The following is a 19,347-nucleotide window of genomic DNA, read 5'->3' as shown; positions in this document are numbered from 1 at the left end:
ATACTGACACAGTCAACATGGACGAAAACACAGATTTTGGCCCTAAACTTAAACTTGATTCGACACAACTCTCGACTATTTACAAATTTAGAATTTCAAAATGGCGGCACTAGCGACATGTCAGCATCTTTTTTAACTTTGCGAGATATGACACGGCCCTAAATTAAGTTTGTCGTAGATGATGACATCATGACAAGTTGAGCAAAAAATGTTATTACGGCGACGGCGTCGCCATATTGGACGTGCGGCATGTTGGACTTTCACTACGTACGAAATCTATCTCCTGCTACAGCGTTTATCAGAACGAGACGATTCAGGGGAAAATAATCTTGAGAAGTGGAAATTCTAACTCTTCAAATTCATTTTTACGAGTTTTTTTGCGGCAAAGCCTGAAACTGTGCGAAGAATTTGGCGATTTTTGGTAAACAAAATTGTCTCCCGTTTCTGCCGTGTTAAAAAATAAAATCCTGACAGGAAGTCGAGACTACGAGTTTTAAACACAATGTGATGAATGTAATAAAAGTTTAAATAAACATTAAAAACGTGGTATTTATGAAGAAAACAGTAAAATGTTAAGACACAGGATTTTATTTAGTCAGAAAAAAGTTGTTAATAAAGAAGTTTGTTTCTCGTCAGAGTTTAGTCTTTATTTCCTTCAGTGAGTTTACAGTGAGTTTTCATCCTTCAGGCACAAACTGAGCGGATCAAAGCGGCGGCTCGGTGGTTCAGACTCGGTGGTTCAGACTCGGTGATTCAGACTCGGTGGTCCGGTCTCGGTGGTCCGGTCTCGGTGGTTCCGTCTCGGTGGTCCCGTCTGGGTGGTCCGGTGGTCCGGCCTCGTGGTTCAGCGGCTCAGTCTCTGCGTGAGCTCCCGGGTCACGCTCAGCGCCGACTCGACGCAGCCGTCGAAGTTGGAGTGAGTGAAGGCGTCGCCTCCCAGAAGCATCAGCGGCTTCTCCAGCGCCGTCATGTGACCAGGACAACCAGGAACTGAGGTCAGCACCTGCGGGGTCAGAGGTCAGAGGTCAGAGGTCAGGGGGGGCGCTGTCGTACGGCCGTGTCGCCGTAGTAACGCGCCGGGGCCGTTACCTGTGAGAACCTCCACTTGTGCGCCTTCATGCTGATTGGCTCGGGCAGCTGTGGGAGGAGCCTCTGCACCTCCTCGAAGATGATTGGCTGAACCTGGTCCAGAGGAGACTCCAGGTGGGCGGCGCCGAAGGAGACGGAGGTGTGGACCACGAGGCTGGGCCCGAGTGAGGACAGATCTGAGACGAGAGGCGCGGTTATGGTGAAAGAGGCGGGGCTTATGCTAATGACTCCCCACACACTTCCTCCTGGTATCATTACGCCTCACAATATAGTTCCTCTTTATCCGCTGGGAAAATCCACATTCGTTAACACTTCACGTGACCATATTTACACAGGGGAAACGTGGAAGAGCTCGGGAGCTTCTGTCTCCACCTGGTTTGGAGCGATAGAGGAGCAGAGGCTAAATGCTAACGCCGTCTGTGCTAACGTGACTGAGGACACGCGTGAAGACCAGACAGGTCCACATGAACTCGTCTAAGCTCAGAACATATCTCAGTCAGTTTGGCTTTACCCCAATCCAAAAGCTTCTGGAAAAAAACTGTGAAAATAGAAACAAAACTGAGACGAAAACAATGATACAAATGTGACCAAAATGTCACAAGAAATTGACAAAAAAATATGACAATAAATGACAAAAAATAACAAAAAATTGACAAAAATGTGACAAAAAAAATAAATAAAAATGAAAAACAATTGACCAAAAATGGACAAAAATTTGACAAAAAAAATAAATAAAAAAAATACAAAAACTGACAAAAAAATGAGTGTAATCCCCAACAAAAAAACGATGGTAAAAAAATGTGATGACGTGAGGAAAAAGATCCTCTCGGTTCAGGCGGGAGTTAAGAGGTTAAGAAGATGTTCCTGAATGATCAGGGTCCTCTGCTGAAGGAGGTAGATATGAACATAATCCTTTACCTCCTCCTGACCTCCGGGGAGAAGGAGGTTCTCTTCACTGACCTGACCTCCGAGGAGAAGGAGGTTCTCTTCACTGACCTCAGAGGAGAAGGAGGTTCTCTTCACTGACCTCAGAGGAGAAGGAGGTTCTCTTCACTGACCTGACCTCAGAGGAGAAGGAGGTTCTCTTCACTGACCTCAGAGGAGAAGGAGGTTCTCTTCACTGACCTCAGAGGAGAAGGAGGTTCTCTTCACTGACCTCAGAGGTGAAGGAGGTTCTCTTCACTGACCTGACCTCCGGGGAGAAGGAGGTTCTCTTCACTAACCTCAGAGGAGAAGGAGGTTCTCTTCACTGACCTCAGAGGAGAAGGAGGTTCTCTTCACTGACCTCAGAGGAGAAGGAGGTCCTCTTCACTGACCTGACCTCAGAGGAGAAGGAGGTCCTCTTCACTGACCTCAGAGGAGAGGGAGGTTCTCTTCACTGACCTGCACTCTGAGGAGAAGGAGGTTCTCTTCACTGACCTCTGAGGAGAAGGAGGTTCTCTTCACTGACCTCTGAGGAGAAGGAGGTTCTCTTCACTGACCTGACCTCAGAGGAGAAGGAGGTTCTCTTCACTGACCTCCGGGGGGAGAAGGAGGTTCTCTTCACTGAACTGACCTCAGAGGAGAAGGAGGTTCTCTTCACTGACCTCAGAGGAGAAGGAGGTTCTCTTCACTGACCTGACCTCAGAGGAGAAGGAGGTTCTCTTCACTGACCTGACCTCTGGGGAGAAGGAGGTTCTCTTCACTGACCTCTGAGGAGAAGGAGGTTCTCTTCACTGACCTCTGAGGAGAAGGAGATTCTCTTCACTGACCTCTGAGGAGAAGGAGATTCTCTTCACTGACCTCAGAGGAGAAGGAGATTCTCTTCACTGACCTCTGAGGAGAAGGAGGTTCTCTTCACTGACCTCAGAGGAGAAGGAGGTTCTCTTCACTGACCTCAGAGGAGAAGGAGGTTCTCTTCACTGACCTGACCTCTGAGGAGAAGGAGGTTCTCTTCACTGACCTCAGAGGAGAAGGAGGTTCTCTTCACTGACCTCTGAGGAGAAGGAGATTCTCTTCACTGACCTCAGAGGAGAAGGAGGTTCTCTTCACTGACCTGACCTCAGAGGAGAAGGAGGTTCTCTTCACTGACCTCAGAGGAGAAGGAGGTTCTCTTCACTGACCTCTGAGGAGAAGGAGGTTCTCTTCACTGACCTCAGAGGAGAAGGAGGTTCTCTTCACTGACCTCAGAGGAGAAGGAGGTTCTCTTCACTGACCTCTGAGGAGAAGGAGGTTCTCTTCACTGACCTCAGAGGAGAAGGAGGTTCTCTTCACTGACCTCTGAGGAGAAGGAGGTTCTCTTCACTGACCTCAGAGGAGAAGGAGGTTCTCTTCACTGACCTCTGAGGAGAAGGAGGTTCTCTTCACTGACCTCTGAGGAGAAGGAGGTTCTCTTCACTGACCTGACCTCTGAGGAGAAGGAGGTTCTCTTCACTGACCTGACCTCTGAGGAGAAGGAGATTCTCTTCACTGACCTGACCTCTGAGGAGAAGGAGGTTCTCTTCACTGACCTCTGAGGAGAAGGAGGTTCTCTTCACTGACCTCTGAGGAGAAGGAGGTTCTCTTCACTGACCTTTGCTCCGGGGAGAAGGAGGTTCTCTTCACTGACCTCCGAGGAGAAGGAGGTCCTCTTCACTGACCTCAGAGGAGAAGGAGGTCCTCTTCACTGACCTGACCTCTGAGGAGAAGGAGGTTCTCTTCACTGACCTCAGAGGAGAAGGAGGTTTTCTCCACTGACCTCTGAGGAGAAGGAGGTTCTCTTCACTGACCTCAGAGGAGAAGGAGGTTCTCTTCACTGACCTGACCTCAGAGGAGAAGGAGGTTCTCTTCACTGACCTCTGAGGAGAAGGAGGTTCTCTTCACTGACCTGACCTCAGAGGAGAAGGAGGTCCTCTTCACTGACCTGACCTCTGAGGAGAAGGAGGTTCTCTTCACTGACCTCTGAGGAGAAGGAGGTTCTCTTCACTGACCTCCGAGGAGAAGGAGGTTCTCTTCACTGACCTGACCTCAGAGGAGAAGGAGGTCCTCTTCACTGACCTGACCTCTGAGGAGAAGGAGGTTCTCTTCACTGACCTCTGAGGAGAAAGAGGTTCTCTTCACTGACCTCTGAGGAGAAGGAGGTTCTCTTCACTGACCTTTGCTCCTCTTCTGATGCTCCACAGACATGTATCTGACGATGGGGGAGTCGCTGACGTACTTCACGCCGTACGGGATGTCCAGACTCGAGTCTTTAGCGAAGGACACGACGAGGGCGAAGCGTGACGAGTACTGCACCTGAGCGAGCAGCGCCCCCTGCTGCTCCGACAGACCTGCGGCAGAGAGACACGACGCTGTGATCCAAACATGGTCATTTCCTCCTAAACTGACTCCTCCCCCTCCTCGCTCCTCCTCACACTCGGGTACGTCTCCGAGCAGCTGCAGGATCTGAGGCACCGGCATCGTCAGCACCACGGCGTCGAAGGCCTCGCTCCGCCCCTCCGAGAACTCCACCTCCCAGAATGCACCGCGGCGAGACAGGCAGGTCACGTGACGCAGCAGCTGCACCTCGGCCTCTGCAACGAGTAAGGGAGTACCTGACTGTAGTGAGGGAGTACCTGACTGTGGTGAGGGAGTACCTGACTGTGGTGAGGGAGTACCTGACTGTGGTAAGGGAGTACCTGACTGTAGTGAGGGAGTACCTGACTGTGGTGAGGGAGTACCTGACTGTGGTAAGGGAGTACCTGACTGTAGTGAGGGAGTACCTGACTGTAGTGAGGGAGTACCTGACTGTAGTGAGTACCTGACTGTGAGGGAGTACCTGACTGTAATGAGGGAGTACCTGACTGTAGTGAGGGAGTACCTGACTGTAATGAGGGAGTACCTGACTGTAGTGAGGGAGTACCTGACTGTGGTGAGGGAGTACCTGACTGTAATGAGGGAGTACCTGACTGTAATGAGGGAGTACCTGACTGTAATGAGGGAGTACCTGACTGTAATGAGGGAGTACCTGACTGTAGTGAGGGAGTACCTGACTGTGGTGAGGGAGTACCTGACTGTAGTGAGGGAGTACCTGACTGTAGTGAGGGAGTACCTGACTGTAGTGAGGGAGTACCTGACTGTGGTGAGGGAGTACCTGACTGTAATGAGGGAGTACCTGACTGTAATGAGGGAGTACCTGACTGTAGTGAGGGAGTACCTGACTGTGGTGAGGGAGTACCTGACTGTAATGAGGGAGTACCTGACTGTAATGAGGGAGTACCTGATTGTAGTGAGGGAGTACCTGACTGTGGTGAGAGAGTACCTGACTGTAGTGAGGGAGTACCTGACTGTAGTGAGGGAGTACCTGACTGTAGTGAGGGAGTACCTGACTGTAATGAGGGAGTACCTGACTGTGGTGAGGGAGTACCTGACTGTAGTGAGGGAGTACCTGACTGTAATGAGGGAGTACCTGACTGTAGTGAGGGAGTACCTGACTGTGGTGAGGGAGTACCTGACTGTGGTGAGGGAGTACCTGACTGTAGTGAGAGAGTACCTGACTGTGGTGAGGGAGTACCTGACTGTAGTGAGGGAGTACCTGACTGTAGTGAGGGAGTACCTGACTGTGGTGAGGGAGTACCTGACTGTAATGAGGGAGTACCTGACTGTGGTGAGGGAGTACCTGACTGTGGTGAGGGAGTACCTGACTGTAGTGAGGGAGTACCTGACTGTGAGGGAGTACCTGACTGTAGTGAGGGAGTACCTGACTGTAATGAGGGAGTACCTGACTGTGGTGAGGGAGTACCTGACTGTGGTGAGGGAGTACCTGACTGTGGTGAGGGAGTACCTGACTGTGGTGAGGGAGTACCTGACTGTAGTGAGGGAGTACCTGACTGTGAGGGAGTACCTGACTGTGGTGAGGGAGTACCTGACTGTAGTGAGGGAGTACCTGACTGTAGTGAGGGAGTACCTGACTGTAATGGAGTACCTGACTGTAGTGAGGGAGTACCTGACTGGAATGAGGGAGTACCTGACTGTGGTGAGGGAGTACCTGACTGTGGTGAGGGAGTACCTGACTGTAGTGAGGGAGTACCTGACTGTAGTGAGGGAGTACCTGACTGTAGTGAGGGAGTACCTGACTGTAATGAGGGAGTACCTGACTGTAGTGAGGGAGTACCTGACTGTAATGAGGGAGTACCTGACTGTAGTGAGGGAGTACCTGACTGTAGTGAGGGAGTACCTGACTGTAGTGAGGGAGTACCTGACTGTAAGGGAGTACCTGACTGTGGTGAGGGAGTACCTGACTGTAGTGAGGGAGTACCTGACTGTAGTGAGGGAGTACCTGACTGTAGTGAGGGAGTACCTGACTGTGGTGAGGGAGTACCTGACTGTAGTGAGGGAGTACCTGACTGTGGTGAGGGAGTACCTGACTGTAGTGAGGGAGTACCTGACTGTAGTGAGGGAGTACCTGACTGTAATGAGGGAGTACCTGACTGTGAGGGAGTACCTGACTGTAATGAGGGAGTACCTGACTGTGGTGAGGGAGTACCTGACTGTAGTGAGGGAGTACCTGACTGTGGTGAGGGAGTACCTGACTGTAGTGAGGGAGTACCTGACTATAGTGAGGGAGTACCTGACTGTAGTGAGGGAGTACCTGACTATAGTGAGGGAGTACCTGACTGTAGTGAGGGAGTACCTGACTGTAGTGAGGGAGTACCTGACTGTAGTGAGGGAGTACCTGACTGTAGTGAGGGAGTACCTGACTGTGGTGAGGGAGTACCTGACTATAGTGAGGGAGTACCTGACTGTAGTGAGGGAGTACCTGACTGTAGTGAGGGAGTACCTGACTGTGGAGAGGGAGTACCTGACTGTAGTGAGGGAGTACCTGACTGTGGTGAGGGAGTACCTGACTGTGAGGGAGTACCTGACTGTGGTGAGGGAGTACCTGACTGTGGTGAGGGAGTACCTGACTGTGGTGAGGGAGTACCTGACTGTAGTGAGGGAGTACCTGACTGTAATGAGGGAGTACCTGACTGTTGTGAGGGAGTACCTGACTGTAATGAGGGAGTACCTGACTGTAGTGAGGGAGTACCTGACTGTAATGAGGGAGTACCTGACTGTAATGAGGGAGTACCTGACTGTAATGAGGGAGTACCTGACTGTAGTGAGGGAGTACCTGACTGTGAGGGAGTACCTGACTGTGGTGAGGGAGTACCTGACTGTAGTGAGGGAGTACCTGACTGTAATGAGGGAGTACCTGACTGTGGTGAGGGAGTACCTGACTGTAGTGAGGGAGTACCTGACTGTGGTGAGGGAGTACCTGACTGTAGTGAGGGAGTACCTGACTGTAATGAGGGAGTACCTGACTGTAGTGAGGGAGTACCTGACTGTAATGAGGGAGTACCTGACTGTAATGAGGGAGTACCTGACTGTAGTGAGGGAGTACCTGACTGTAGTGAGGGAGTACCTGACAGTGGTGAGGGAGTACCTGACTGTAGTGAGGGAGTACCTGACAGTGGTGAGGGAGTACCTGACTGTAGTGAGGGAGTACCTGACTGTGGTGAGGGAGTACCTGACTGTGGTGAGGGAGTACCTGACTGTAATGAGGGAGTACCTGACTGTAATGAGGGAGTACCTGACTGTGATGAGGGAGTACCTGACTGTAATGAGGGAGTACCTGACTGTAGTGAGGGAGTACCTGACTGTAGTGAGGGAGTACCTGACTGTAGTGAGGGAGTACCTGACTGTGGTGAGGGAGTACCTGACTGTAGTGAGGGAGTACCTGACTGTGGTGAGGGAGTACCTGACTGTAGTGAGGGAGTACCTGACTGTAGTGAGGGAGTACCTGACTGTGGTGAGGGAGTACCTGACTGTAGTGAGGGAGTACCTGACTGTGAGGGAGTACCTGACTGTAGTGAGGGAGTACCTGACTGTGGTGAGGGAGTACCTGACTGTGGTGAGGGAGTACCTGACTGTGGTGAGGGAGTACCTGACTGTAGTGAGGGAGTACCTGACTGTGGTGAGGGAGTACCTGACTGTAGTGAGGGAGTACCTGACTGTGGTGAGGGAGTACCTGACTGTAGTGAGGGAGTACCTGACTGTGGTGAGGGAGTACCTGACTGTAGTGCGGGAGTACCTGACTGTGAGGGAGTACCTGACTGTAGTGAGGGAGTACCTGACTGTAGTGAGGGAGTACCTGACTGTAGTGAGGGAGTACCTGACTGTGAGGGAGTACCTGACTGTGGTGAGGGAGTACCTGACTGTAGTGAGGGAGTACCTGACTGTAATGAGGGAGTACCTGACTGTAGTGAGGGAGTACCTGACTGTAATGAGGGAGTACCTGACTGTAGTGAGGGAGTACCTGACTGTAGTGAGGGAGTACCTGACTGTAATGAGGGAGTACCTGACTGTAGTGAGGGAGTACCTGACTGTAGTGAGGGAGTACCTGACTGTGGTGAGGGAGTACCTGAGTGTGGTGAGGGAGTACCTGACTGTAGTGAGGGAGTACCTGACTGTAATGAGGGAGTACCTGACTGTAGTGAGAGAGTACCTGACTGTGGTGAGGGAGTACCTGACTGTGAGGGAGTACCTGACTGTAGTGAGGGAGTACCTGACTGTAGTGAGGGAGTACCTGACTGTAGTGAGGGAGTACCTGACTGTAGTGAGGGAGTACCTGACTGTAGTGAGTGAGTACCTGACTGTAGTGAGGGAGTACCTGACTGTGGTGAGGGAGTACCTGACTGTGGTGAGGGAGTACCTGACTGTGGTGAGGGAGTACCTGACTGTAGTGAGGGAGTACCTGACTGTAGTGAGGGAGTACCTGACTGTAGTGAGGGAGTACCTGACTGTGGTGAGGGAGTACCTGACTGTAGTGAGGGAGTACCTGACTGTAGTGAGGGAGTACCTGACTGTGGTGAGGGAGTACCTGACTGTGGTGAGGGAGTACCTGACTGTGGTGAGGGAGTACCTGACTGTAGTGAGGGAGTACCTGACTGTAGTGAGGGAGTACCTGACTGTAGTGAGGGAGTACCTGACTGTGGTGAGGGAGTACCTGACTGTAGTGAGGGAGTACCTGACTGTAGTGAGGGAGTACCTGACTGTGGTGAGGGAGTACCTGACTGTGGTGAGGGAGTACCTGACTGTGGTGAGGGAGTACCTGACTGTAATGAGGGAGTACCTGACTGTGGTGAGGGAGTACCTGACTGTGGTGAGGGAGTACCTGACTGTAGTGAGGGAGTACCTGACTGTAATGAGGGAGTACCTGACTGTGGTGAGGGAGTACCTGACTGTGGTGAGGGAGTACCTGACTGTAATGAGGGAGTACCTGACTGTAGTGAGGGAGTACCTGACTGTGGTGAGGGAGTACCTGACTGTAGTGAGGGAGTACCTGACTGTAATGAGGGAGTACCTGACTGTAGTGAGGGAGTACCTGACTGTAGTGAGGGAGTACCTGACTGTGGTGAGGGAGTACCTGACTGTAGTGAGGGAGTGCCTGACTGTAGTGAGGGAGTACCTGACTGTAGTGAGGGAGTACCTGACTGAGTGAGGGAGTACCTGACTGTAGTGAGGGAGTACCTGACTGTGGTGAGGGAGTACCTGACTGTGGTGAGGGAGTACCTGACTGTAGTGAGGGAGTACCTGACTGTGGTGAGGGAGTACCTGACTGTGATGAGGGAGTACCTGACTGTGGTGAGGGAGTACCTGACTGTGGTGAGGGAGTACCTGACTGTAGTGAGGGAGTACCTGACTGTAATGAGGGAGTACCTGACTGTAGTGAGGGAGTACCTGACTGTAGTGAGGGAGTACCTGACTGTGGTGAGGGAGTACCTGACTGTGAGGGAGTACCTGACTGTAGTGAGGGAGTACCTGACTGTGGTGAGGGAGTACCTGACTGTGGTGAGGGAGTACCTGACTGTGGTGAGGGAGTACCTGACTGTAGTGAGGGAGTACCTGACTGTAGTGAGGGAGTACCTGACTGTGGTGAGGGAGTACCTGACTGTAGTGAGGGAGTACCTGACTGTGGTGAGGGAGTACCTGACTGTGGTGAGGGAGTACCTGACTGTGGTGAGGGAGTACCTGACTGTGGTGAGGGAGTACCTGACTGTGGTGAGGGAGTACCTGACTGTAGTGAGGGAGTACCTGACTGTGGTGAGGGAGTACCTGACTGTAGTGAGGGAGTACCTGACTGTGGTGAGGGAGTACCTGACTGTGAGGGAGTACCTGACTGTGAGGGAGTACCTGACTGTGGTGAGGGAGTACCTGACTGTGGTGAGGGAGTACCTGACTGTGGTGAGGGAGTACCTGACTGTGGTGAGAGAGTACCTGACTGTAGTGAGGGAGTACCTGACTGTGGTGAGGGAGTACCTGACTGCTGGAGGAAGTGCTTGACGATGTGTCCCATCCCGTTGGGGCTGACGTAGTTCAGGGAGTCGTCCTTCTGCCTCAGACCCTCCACAGGACACGACATCGGGACGAACACCCCGGCGGAGAGGAGCTCAGAGTACAGACTAAACACGAGGCAGACGAGAGGTTAGAGACCACAGAGTAGAGGAGGTGGATGAGGAGGTGGAGGTGGAGGAGGTGGTGGAGGTGGAGGTGGAGGAGGAGGACAGACCTGTGGTGCTCTTTCCTGTAGAACTCTGTGGCGCTGATGTACTGAGCTCCAATATCAGCTCCCACAGAGTCTTCAGCGCGACGCGTCGTCATCCGCCCTCCTACAGGAGAACATGAGGAGAACATGAGGAGAACATGAGGAGAGCATGAGGAGAACATCAGGAGAACATGAGGAGAACATGAGGAGAGCATGAGGAGAGCATGAGGAGAACATCAGGAGAACATGAGGAGAACATGAGGAGAGCATGAGGAGAACATGAGGAGAACGTGAGGAGAACGTGAGGAGAACGTGAGGAGAACTTGAGGAGAACATGAGGAGAACATCAGGAGAACATGAGGAGAACATGAGGAGAGCATGAGGAGAACGTGAGGAGAACGTGAGGAGAACGTGAGGAGAACGTGAGGAGAGCGTGAGGAGAACGTGAGGAGAACGTGAGGAGAACGTGAGGAGAACGTGAGGAGAACTTGAGGAGAACATGAGGAGAACATGAGGAGAACATGAGGAGAACATCAGGAGAACATGAGGAGAACATGAGGAGAACATGAGGAGAACATGAGGAGAACATGAGGAGAACATGAGGAGAGCATGAGGAGAACGTGAGGAGAGCGTGAGGAGAACGTGAGGAGAACATGAGGAGAACATGAGGAGAACATGAGGAGAACATGAGGAGAACGTGAGGAGAGCATCAGGAGAACGTCAGGGCCACGTCAGGGCCACGTCAGGGCCGCATCAGGGCCGCATCAGGGCCACATCAGGGCCACATCAGGGCTACGTCAGGGCCACATCAGGGTTACATTAGGGCCACATCAGGGCCACGTCAGGGCCACATGAGGGCCACGTCAGGGCCACATGAGGGCCACATCAGGGCCACATCAGGGCCACGTCAGGGCCACATGAGGGCCGCATCAGGGCCACATCAGGGCCACGTCAGGGCCACATCAGGGTTACATTAGGGCCACATCAGGGCCACGTCAGGGCCACATCAGGGTTACATTAGGGCCACATCAGGGCCACATCAGGGCCACGTCAGGGCCACATGAGGGCCACATCAGGGCTACGTCAGGGCCACATGAGGGCCACATCAGGGCTACGTCAGGGCCACATGAGGGCCGCATCAGGGCCACATCAGGGCCACATTAGGACCACATCAGGGCCACATCAGGGCCACATTAGGGCCACATCAGGGCCACATCAGGGCTACATCAGGGCCACATTAGGGCCCTCTCTCCCCCAGACTCACCTGTGCCTCTGGACTTGTCCCACACCGTGATGTGGACCTGGTTCTGCAGAGCTCTCCTCAGCAGACACGCACAGAGACTTCCCGTCAGCCCCGCGCCCACGATCAGCACGCGCAACATCCTGGACCGAACCGGACCGGACCGGACTGGACTAGAGGAGACCGGACCGGGATCAGGAGCGGCTCAGACCTGGAGGACAGAAACATCTGCTGCTTATTGTCCACAAACTCACTGTTTTTGCGCCGACATTTATGCCCAGATGTTCTTGTGAAAAGTAAAGGACTAAACCCCCAAAGTGCGGACTCAAACCTCACCTGCTCAGACTCTGCAGGAGCGGAACCGTCCAGGGGGAACCTGCTCTGCGGCCGCGGGTCCTGGTGCGGGTTCTGGGGTAAAGGCTGATTATCAAACACGCGACTCTGACCCCGCGGAGAATCAGGAACCAAAACAACAGCAGCGACAGGCCACATCCGGTCAGGACTTTCACAATAAGAGAGCCCGTTTACAAAGAGCTGCGAAAAAACGAGAACATTTTAGCGATCTGATTTAAAAATGATAATAGAAATAATAATAATAATAATAATAATAATAATAATAATAAAAATAATAATAATAATAATAATAATAATAATAATAATAATAATAATAATAATAATAATAAAAAATAAATAAATAAAATAAAATAAAAAATAAGAATAAAAAATAAAAATAAATAAATAAATACAAAATAATAATAATAATAATAATAATAACAATAACAATAATAATAATAATAATAATAATAATAATAATAAAAAAATAATAATAATAAAATAAAATAAAAAATAAGAATAAAAAATAAATAAATAAATACAAAATAATAATAACAATAATAATTATAATTATAACAATAATAATAATAATAATAATAATAATAATAATAATAATAATAATAATAATAATAATAATAATAATAAAATAAACATCAAATTATTAAGCGAAATTTAAAAATGCTAAAGGCTATGCTAGCGGCTATATTTCCGTCTTCTCTGCTCAAAATGCGTCAGAAACGTGCTCTGTTTGGGCCGTTTGAAGCACAAAGAGCTCCGTTTCACGCTTTATTTTAAAACATTGTTCCTAAACGCGCCCAGTTTCTCGTATCTACAAAAAAAACAAACATTTTTCTCCTCATCGACGGCAGCTTTACAGTCCGCGCGGGTCCGACCAATCACGGAGCGAGCAGCCCCTGACGTCACTGCCCTGGTTTCCGGATTGGCTTCCGGGTTCCTGCCTGATCCGTGTCAGAGCGAAGAGCGACGCGCCGAGGTGAGTTTCTGCCACAAGAATCGCTAAAAACTCCGCAAAAACGATTATTTACCGACTTTTATCTATTCTTGAGATATTTATAAATACTTCCGGAGGCTGTGTGTGAAATATTTAAGTGTAATAAAGTGTATTACCTGATTTTCTGCGGTAGTAATGCAGTAATAAAGCGTTATAGTTGGAATAAGTGTTGCTGAAAGTGTGAAAAGTACCTGAATATGAGCTTAAACTAGAGACAAACGTGCTGTTCATTCATACAAACATGTCACTGATGTTTAATCTTATATTTAGAGTTAAATCTCCCAAAAGTACAGAGAGTCCTGATGTGTAATGACGAGGTGATGTCATTTTAACAACATGGAGTTCATAGTTTTCAGTTTCTCTGGTTTATTATAAGTGGAAACAAAGGAGGATTATCAGTGAAAACGTGACAAACTGCGCAGAAACAGCAGTTAATGTTTACACAGTTTATCACCGAGATAAAAAAGACAAACACTTTTCACTGATTCTCTTCCAAACACGAGGTAAATAACGGTTATTTCAGGTGAAGGAATAAAGTCACAAACAGGAAAAGTGAACGTCATTTTGTCTGGACCAGATTCAAATCAAAAAAATAATGGGAAAATACTTCCACTCACTCTTCTGCTGTTTTTATTGATTTTTCCTTTTTCAAATGCACAAAAACATAAGCAAACACAGATAGCAGAAATATATATATAAAAAAAAGATAAAATCAGAAAAAACAAAAACAAAACACACACCTAACCACTTGAACATAGTAATAATAGGCTTGTTGCACAATGTGGCTACGCTAGTTCCTCTGAGCTGAAGCTGTGGGCGCTAGTACTTCCTGTTTGTATTCATTTCCATTAAGATGAGCCTCAGACCAGTGAGTTCCTGGTAGAAATATTTCCATAGAGGAGACGTTTATGTTTGTGAGGATCAGAGAGTTTGTCTTGAAGCTAAAGGGTAATTTAACCTCTTAACTCCCGCCTGAACCGAGAGGATCTTTTTCTTCACGTCATCACATTTTTTTTTCCATCATTTTTGTCACTTTTTTGGTCACATTTTTTTTTTTTTTCATTTTTTCGTCAATTTTTTATCACATTTTTGTCATTTTTCGTCAATTTCGTGTGACATTTTTGTGACATTTTTGCCACTTTTTCATCAATTTTTTGTCCCTTTTTTGTCAATTTTTTATCACATTTTTGCCATTTTTTTGTCAAATTTTTTTCACATTTTTGTCACATTTTTATCACATTTTTGTAATTTTTTGGTCACATTTTTGCCATTTTTTGGTCACATTTTATCACTTTTTGTCACATTTTATCACATTTTTGTAATTTTTTGTCAAATTTTTATCAAATTTTTATCACATTTTGAAAAAGTGACAAAAATTCCACGAAAAATTGAGAAAAAATTTGACAAAAAAGTGAGAAAAAATGGCCGAAAATGAGACGACTGCCCAACGAAAAAAGTGATGAAAAAGAATCTGCCGTGAGGAAAAAGATCCATTTAGTTTTGTAGGTCTTTCAGATGAGGCGTTACACTGGCCTACAGGATTTGGGTAAAGCTGAACTGGAGAAAATGCTCTCGGTTCAGGCGGGAGTTAAGAGGTTAATAAATAGGATTTATGCACAGAAAAAGTATTTTGGGGGTAAATTTTGTCCCTCAGCGCCCCCTAAACTAAAACATCTTCCCACGGCTCTGGGTATAGATAAAAAATATATGTAATATTTACAGATGTGTCGGGATGTTTTCTATTCATTTGCATCTTTAAATTCTTCTGTAAAATATGTGTTAAAGTCGTGGTCCCAGGAGCGCAGGCAGAAGCTTAACGGTGACATTTCTAAGTTTAAGCAGAGGAAATGATCAGAACACGAGATGCAGATGATGTAATTCAGTTGCTAAAAACAAAAGCTAAAGCTCAGAGAAATAAAGGCGTTGGATCAGAGACTTTCACTTCTGTAAAAGTGTTTGGAACGAACTCTGGCCTGACCTTTAGCGTCTGCGACCGTGACTCCTCTGATCTTAAATCTGACACTGTGTTAATCTCTGCAGAGAAATGAGTTCTCTGCATTTGACCCGTCCTCAGTATCGCATGGGGCGACCTGTAGGAGCAGTGAGCTCCAGCCTGGGCCGGCGCTCGGGGACCCGTCTCCATGATGTGGAGCCAGGCTGGTGGTCAGAAACACCTGGCTGGAGGATTCACCTATGGTTTTTTTAACCTACCACTAACCTACGCAAGGAACAGGCCAGCGTTTTTCAACACTGAGATATGTTCTTACCTGAGCTGTGACGAGTTCTTTAGGACCTGTCTGATCTTCAGTCACGTAAACACAGCGCAGACGGCGTTAGCATTTAGCCTCTCCCTCTCTCCTCTATAGCTCCAAAACAGGTCAAGATAGAAGCTACCAAGCTCTTCCACGTTTCCCCTATTTAAATATGGTTACGTGAAGTGTTCCACTACAAAGTATAATTACACACAATTAAACAATGTGGATTTTCTAAGCGGATAAAAGGGGGGACTATATTGTAAGGCGTAATAATACCAGGAGTAGTTTGACATCCGCGCAGTAATCTTCACTTTACTGTGCGGATTTGGAACTACTCCTGGTATTATTACGTCTGTGCTGTGTTTACGTGACTAAAGAACTCGTCAAAGCTCAGGTAAGAACATATCTCAGTATGTAAAAACGGCGGCCTGTTCCTTTAAAGAGACAGAGGCCTATTTCAAGACATTCACTACAGCCATTTTGAGAGAGACATTTTATACAAGGCAGTTATTCTAATTTACTGCATTTACAGACCAACAGAAGGTTTGTCATCATTGTAGTGTGATATAGACTGGTGCTATGGGACTGAAGAAAGCAGAATACCCCCTCTTTAAAGCAGAACACCCCCTCTTTAAAGGGTTAGTGCTAGATCGTATGCTCCGGAGGGATGGTCTGCTGTGAGTTTGTATAGATCTATGAGTTGGTTTGTCTAAAAATACAAATAATCCTAACCCTAATCCGTAAGGTTGACCCCTTAACTCCCACCTGAACCGAGCACATTTTCTCCAGTTTGGCTTTACCCCAATCCAAAAGCTTCTGGAAAAAAGATGTGAAAATAGCAATAAAACAATGATGGAAATGTGACAAAAAAGTGAGAAAACATTGACAAAAAAGTGACGAAAAATTTATGAAAAAGTGGCAAAAATGTCCCAAAAATGTCACAAAAAATGGACAAAAAATTGATAAAAAATGGACCAAAAATGTAAAAAAAATGTGACAAAAAAATGATGAAAAATTGATGAAAAATTGATGAAAAATTGACGAAAAAATGTTAAAAATGTGACAAAAAATTGATGAAAAATTGATGAAAAATGGATGAAAAATTGACAAAAAAATTACAAAAATGTGACAAAAAAAGTGATAAACCATTGATTAAAAATTACGAAAAATTGACGAAAAAATGACAAAAATGTGATAAAAAATACAAAAAAGTTACATAAATGAGTTGAATTCCCAACAAAAAAATGTTGGAAAAAAAAGTGATGACGTGAGGAAAAAGACCCTCTCGGTTCAGGCGGGAGTTAAGAGGTTAAACCATTTCCCTGGCCCTAACCTTCATTTGTGTCATGATATCTCAGGTTTTCACAGCAGACTGTCCCTCCGGAGCACACGATCCAGCACTAACCTCTTTAAAGTCCCAGGAAACAAAATGGCCGACTCACTGCTGTATCTCATTCAGTTCAAAGGTCATGGATCGGTAAATAGAAAAGGTTCATCCGTGACCATAAGCCGAGTGCCCATCTCGGGTCGCCTGTTGCATTATGGGTAATAGAATTTCCTTTGGCTCCCAGACAGTATGGAAGAAAGCTCTGATTTAGACCCTTTTAACAGCCGGAAACAAAATGGACGAAAAAAAGAGAGATTATTTTTGTTTTCTGATTTCAATACTTTCATTTTTCCGATCCCAGACTGGTTTCCTCCAAGTGCATTTCCTCCAGTTCAGTTTTACCCAAATCTAAAAGGCCCCCCAGCCTATAGGCCTCATTTGAAAGCTAAGACCTACATCTGACCTGATCTTTTTGCTTGTGTTGTTGCCACTTTGTGTCACTTTTATGTTGGTGGAGGAACGGCCGTTTGTTTTCCCTCTGACTGCTGTGAACATGACCATATATGGGCAGAGTCTGTGTTAAACCTGAGCCCGTGTTTCCTCAGATGGAGCTGCTTTGGCCGTGGCTCTTCCTCTGCGTCGCTGCGACTCACTCTGCGTCAGTCAGACCTGCTCCTCCTCTCGACCCTGAGGTCCACATGAACATCGTGAGTGAAGCTTTAGTCTGTTATGATCATGTGACCTGCTCCTCCTCTCGACCCTGAGGTCCACATGAACATCATGAGTCCAGCTTTACTCTGTTATGATCATGTGACCTGTTCTCCTCCTGACCCTGAGGTCCTCATGAACATCGTGAGTCCAGCTTTAGTCTGTTATGATCATGTGACCTGTTCTCCTCCTGACCCTGAGGTCCACATGAACATCGTGAGTCCAGCTTTACTCTGTTATGATCAGGGGTGTAACGGTTCACGGGGATGTATTGAACCGTTTCGGTTCGGCCTGTTTGGTTCGGTTCACTTACGTACCGTTTCGGTGTATTATTTTCATTAAATAATGTACATTTATTATTAGCGTCATATTAAGCGCCGCGGAATTAAGTTCCTACGCGAGTTTCCGCACGGACGCTATTGAGTGACGTACATTGAAGCTGCACGAGTACATCATAGAGTACATGGATGAGTAGCTGAGAGAGAAACGGCATCATGGCAACAGCGATAGAGAAGCCAGAGCTGGAAGACCCTCCACATCATTACAGTCTCCTGTTTGGGAACACTTAGTCTTTCCGGTTAAAACTCATGACGGGGACAGACGAGTGGGTAAATGCAAATCTGTTGCCGACATTGTTCCACGGAGATCGGGTTTGCAGCAGGAAACACATCAAACATGTTAACGCACTTAAAACGGCCTCATCCGAGTGTGAAAACCACGTCTACTAAAGAAAAGCAGCCTCGTGCAAACACGGCTAACGTCGGCATCAAACAACCCCTGTCAGTAGTTCGGATCAGGCTAAAGCAATAACGCCTGGTACAGGTGTTTTCATCACTATGGATTTACACCATATTCAGCTGTTGAAGGCGCTGGTTTTAAGTATTTGATTAAAAGTCTTGAGCGTCGCTACAATATCCCATCACGTCCGCACTTCAGCCAAAAAGTTATACCAGCACTTTATGAAAAAGCTCAAACTGATGTAAACAAGCTCTGAGTGGCGACTGTATCACTTACTCACAGTATTTACATTTTATTAAATGTTACAAAATGTGTATTTCATTCTAAGAGTGCAATTTATTTAAAATATCACCCAAATGTGTCGCTTTTATTTATTCTATGCAAGAATTCTATTGTGTATTGGCAGCTTTTCAAAAGAAACATTTTGTTCGTTCTTATTTATTTGTACCGAAAATTAACCGAACTGAGCCTCCAAAACTGTGAACCGGATACAACTTCAGCGTAACGTTACACCCCTAGTTATGATCATGTGACCTGCTCTCCGGTCAGATGTTCCTCAGCTGTTCCTGATCCTGTGACCGACCCCGAGGCTCTTCGTCTCAATGAGGCCGTTTTTACAGATTCACTTTGGTTTTTAGATTTGATCAAATCACAGACGGACCTTTAGGAAACTGAAAACATCTGATATAAAAACATCTGATATAAAAACATCTGATATAAAAACATCTGATATAAGTTCATCAGGAGGTTCCTATTATACATGTTTTGTCTCAGTCAAAGATCATCAGGGGGTTCCTCTTGTACATGTTAGGGCTGCTCGATTATTGAAAAAATAATTCAAACGATTATTTGTTGCCTTTAAAAAATCCATCAAAAAAGACAAAAATCCATTAAAAAAAAGACAAAAATCCATTAAAAAAAGACAAAAATCCCTAAAAAAAAGACAAAAATCCAGCAAAAAAAGACAAAAATCCCTAAAAAAAAGACAAAAATCCAGCAAAAAAAAAGACAAAAATCCATTAAAAAAAGACAAAAATCCATTAAAAAAAGACAAAAATCCCTAAAAAAAAGACAAAAATCCATTAAAAAAAGACAAAAATCCCTAAAAAAAAGACAAAAATC

At 47.0% G+C, this 19,347-nt stretch overlaps 2 protein-coding genes across 3 annotated transcripts in view; one reads left to right on the top strand and one right to left on the bottom strand.

Annotated features, from left to right (window-relative positions):
- Positions 1 to 838: 838 nt before the first annotated feature.
- Positions 839 to 12,038, bottom strand: rnls (renalase, FAD-dependent amine oxidase). The gene is made up of 7 exons (XM_079577339.1): positions 11,877 to 12,038; positions 10,637 to 10,736; positions 10,387 to 10,529; positions 4,461 to 4,619; positions 4,203 to 4,376; positions 1,090 to 1,265; positions 839 to 1,003 (listed from the first exon to the last, which is right to left on the bottom strand). The coding sequence occupies exons 1-7, from the start codon at positions 11,992 to 11,994 to the stop codon at positions 845 to 847; spliced, it is 1,029 nt and encodes a 342-aa protein (XP_079433465.1). The 5' UTR covers positions 11,995 to 12,038; the 3' UTR covers positions 839 to 844.
- Positions 12,039 to 12,993: 955 nt separating this feature from the next.
- The window catches only part of lipf (lipase, gastric), a 28,838-nt gene continuing 22,484 nt past the window's right edge, over positions 12,994 to 19,347 (top strand). For both annotated transcript variants that reach the window (XM_079577329.1, XM_079577328.1), the window contains exons 1-2: positions 12,994 to 13,179; positions 17,385 to 17,486. In XM_079577329.1, coding sequence (XP_079433455.1) covers positions 17,385 to 17,486 — 102 coding nt within the window. In that variant the 5' untranslated portion in view covers positions 12,994 to 13,179. The remainder of the gene's footprint in view (positions 13,180 to 17,384; positions 17,487 to 19,347) is intronic.

This window comes from Gobius niger, assembly GCF_951799975.1.
Source record: "Gobius niger genome assembly, chromosome: 19".
Classification (NCBI taxonomy): domain Eukaryota; kingdom Metazoa; phylum Chordata; class Actinopteri; order Gobiiformes; family Gobiidae; genus Gobius; species Gobius niger.
Note: the sequence above shows the minus strand (reverse complement) of the source record. Positions and strands in the feature narration are given on the sequence as shown.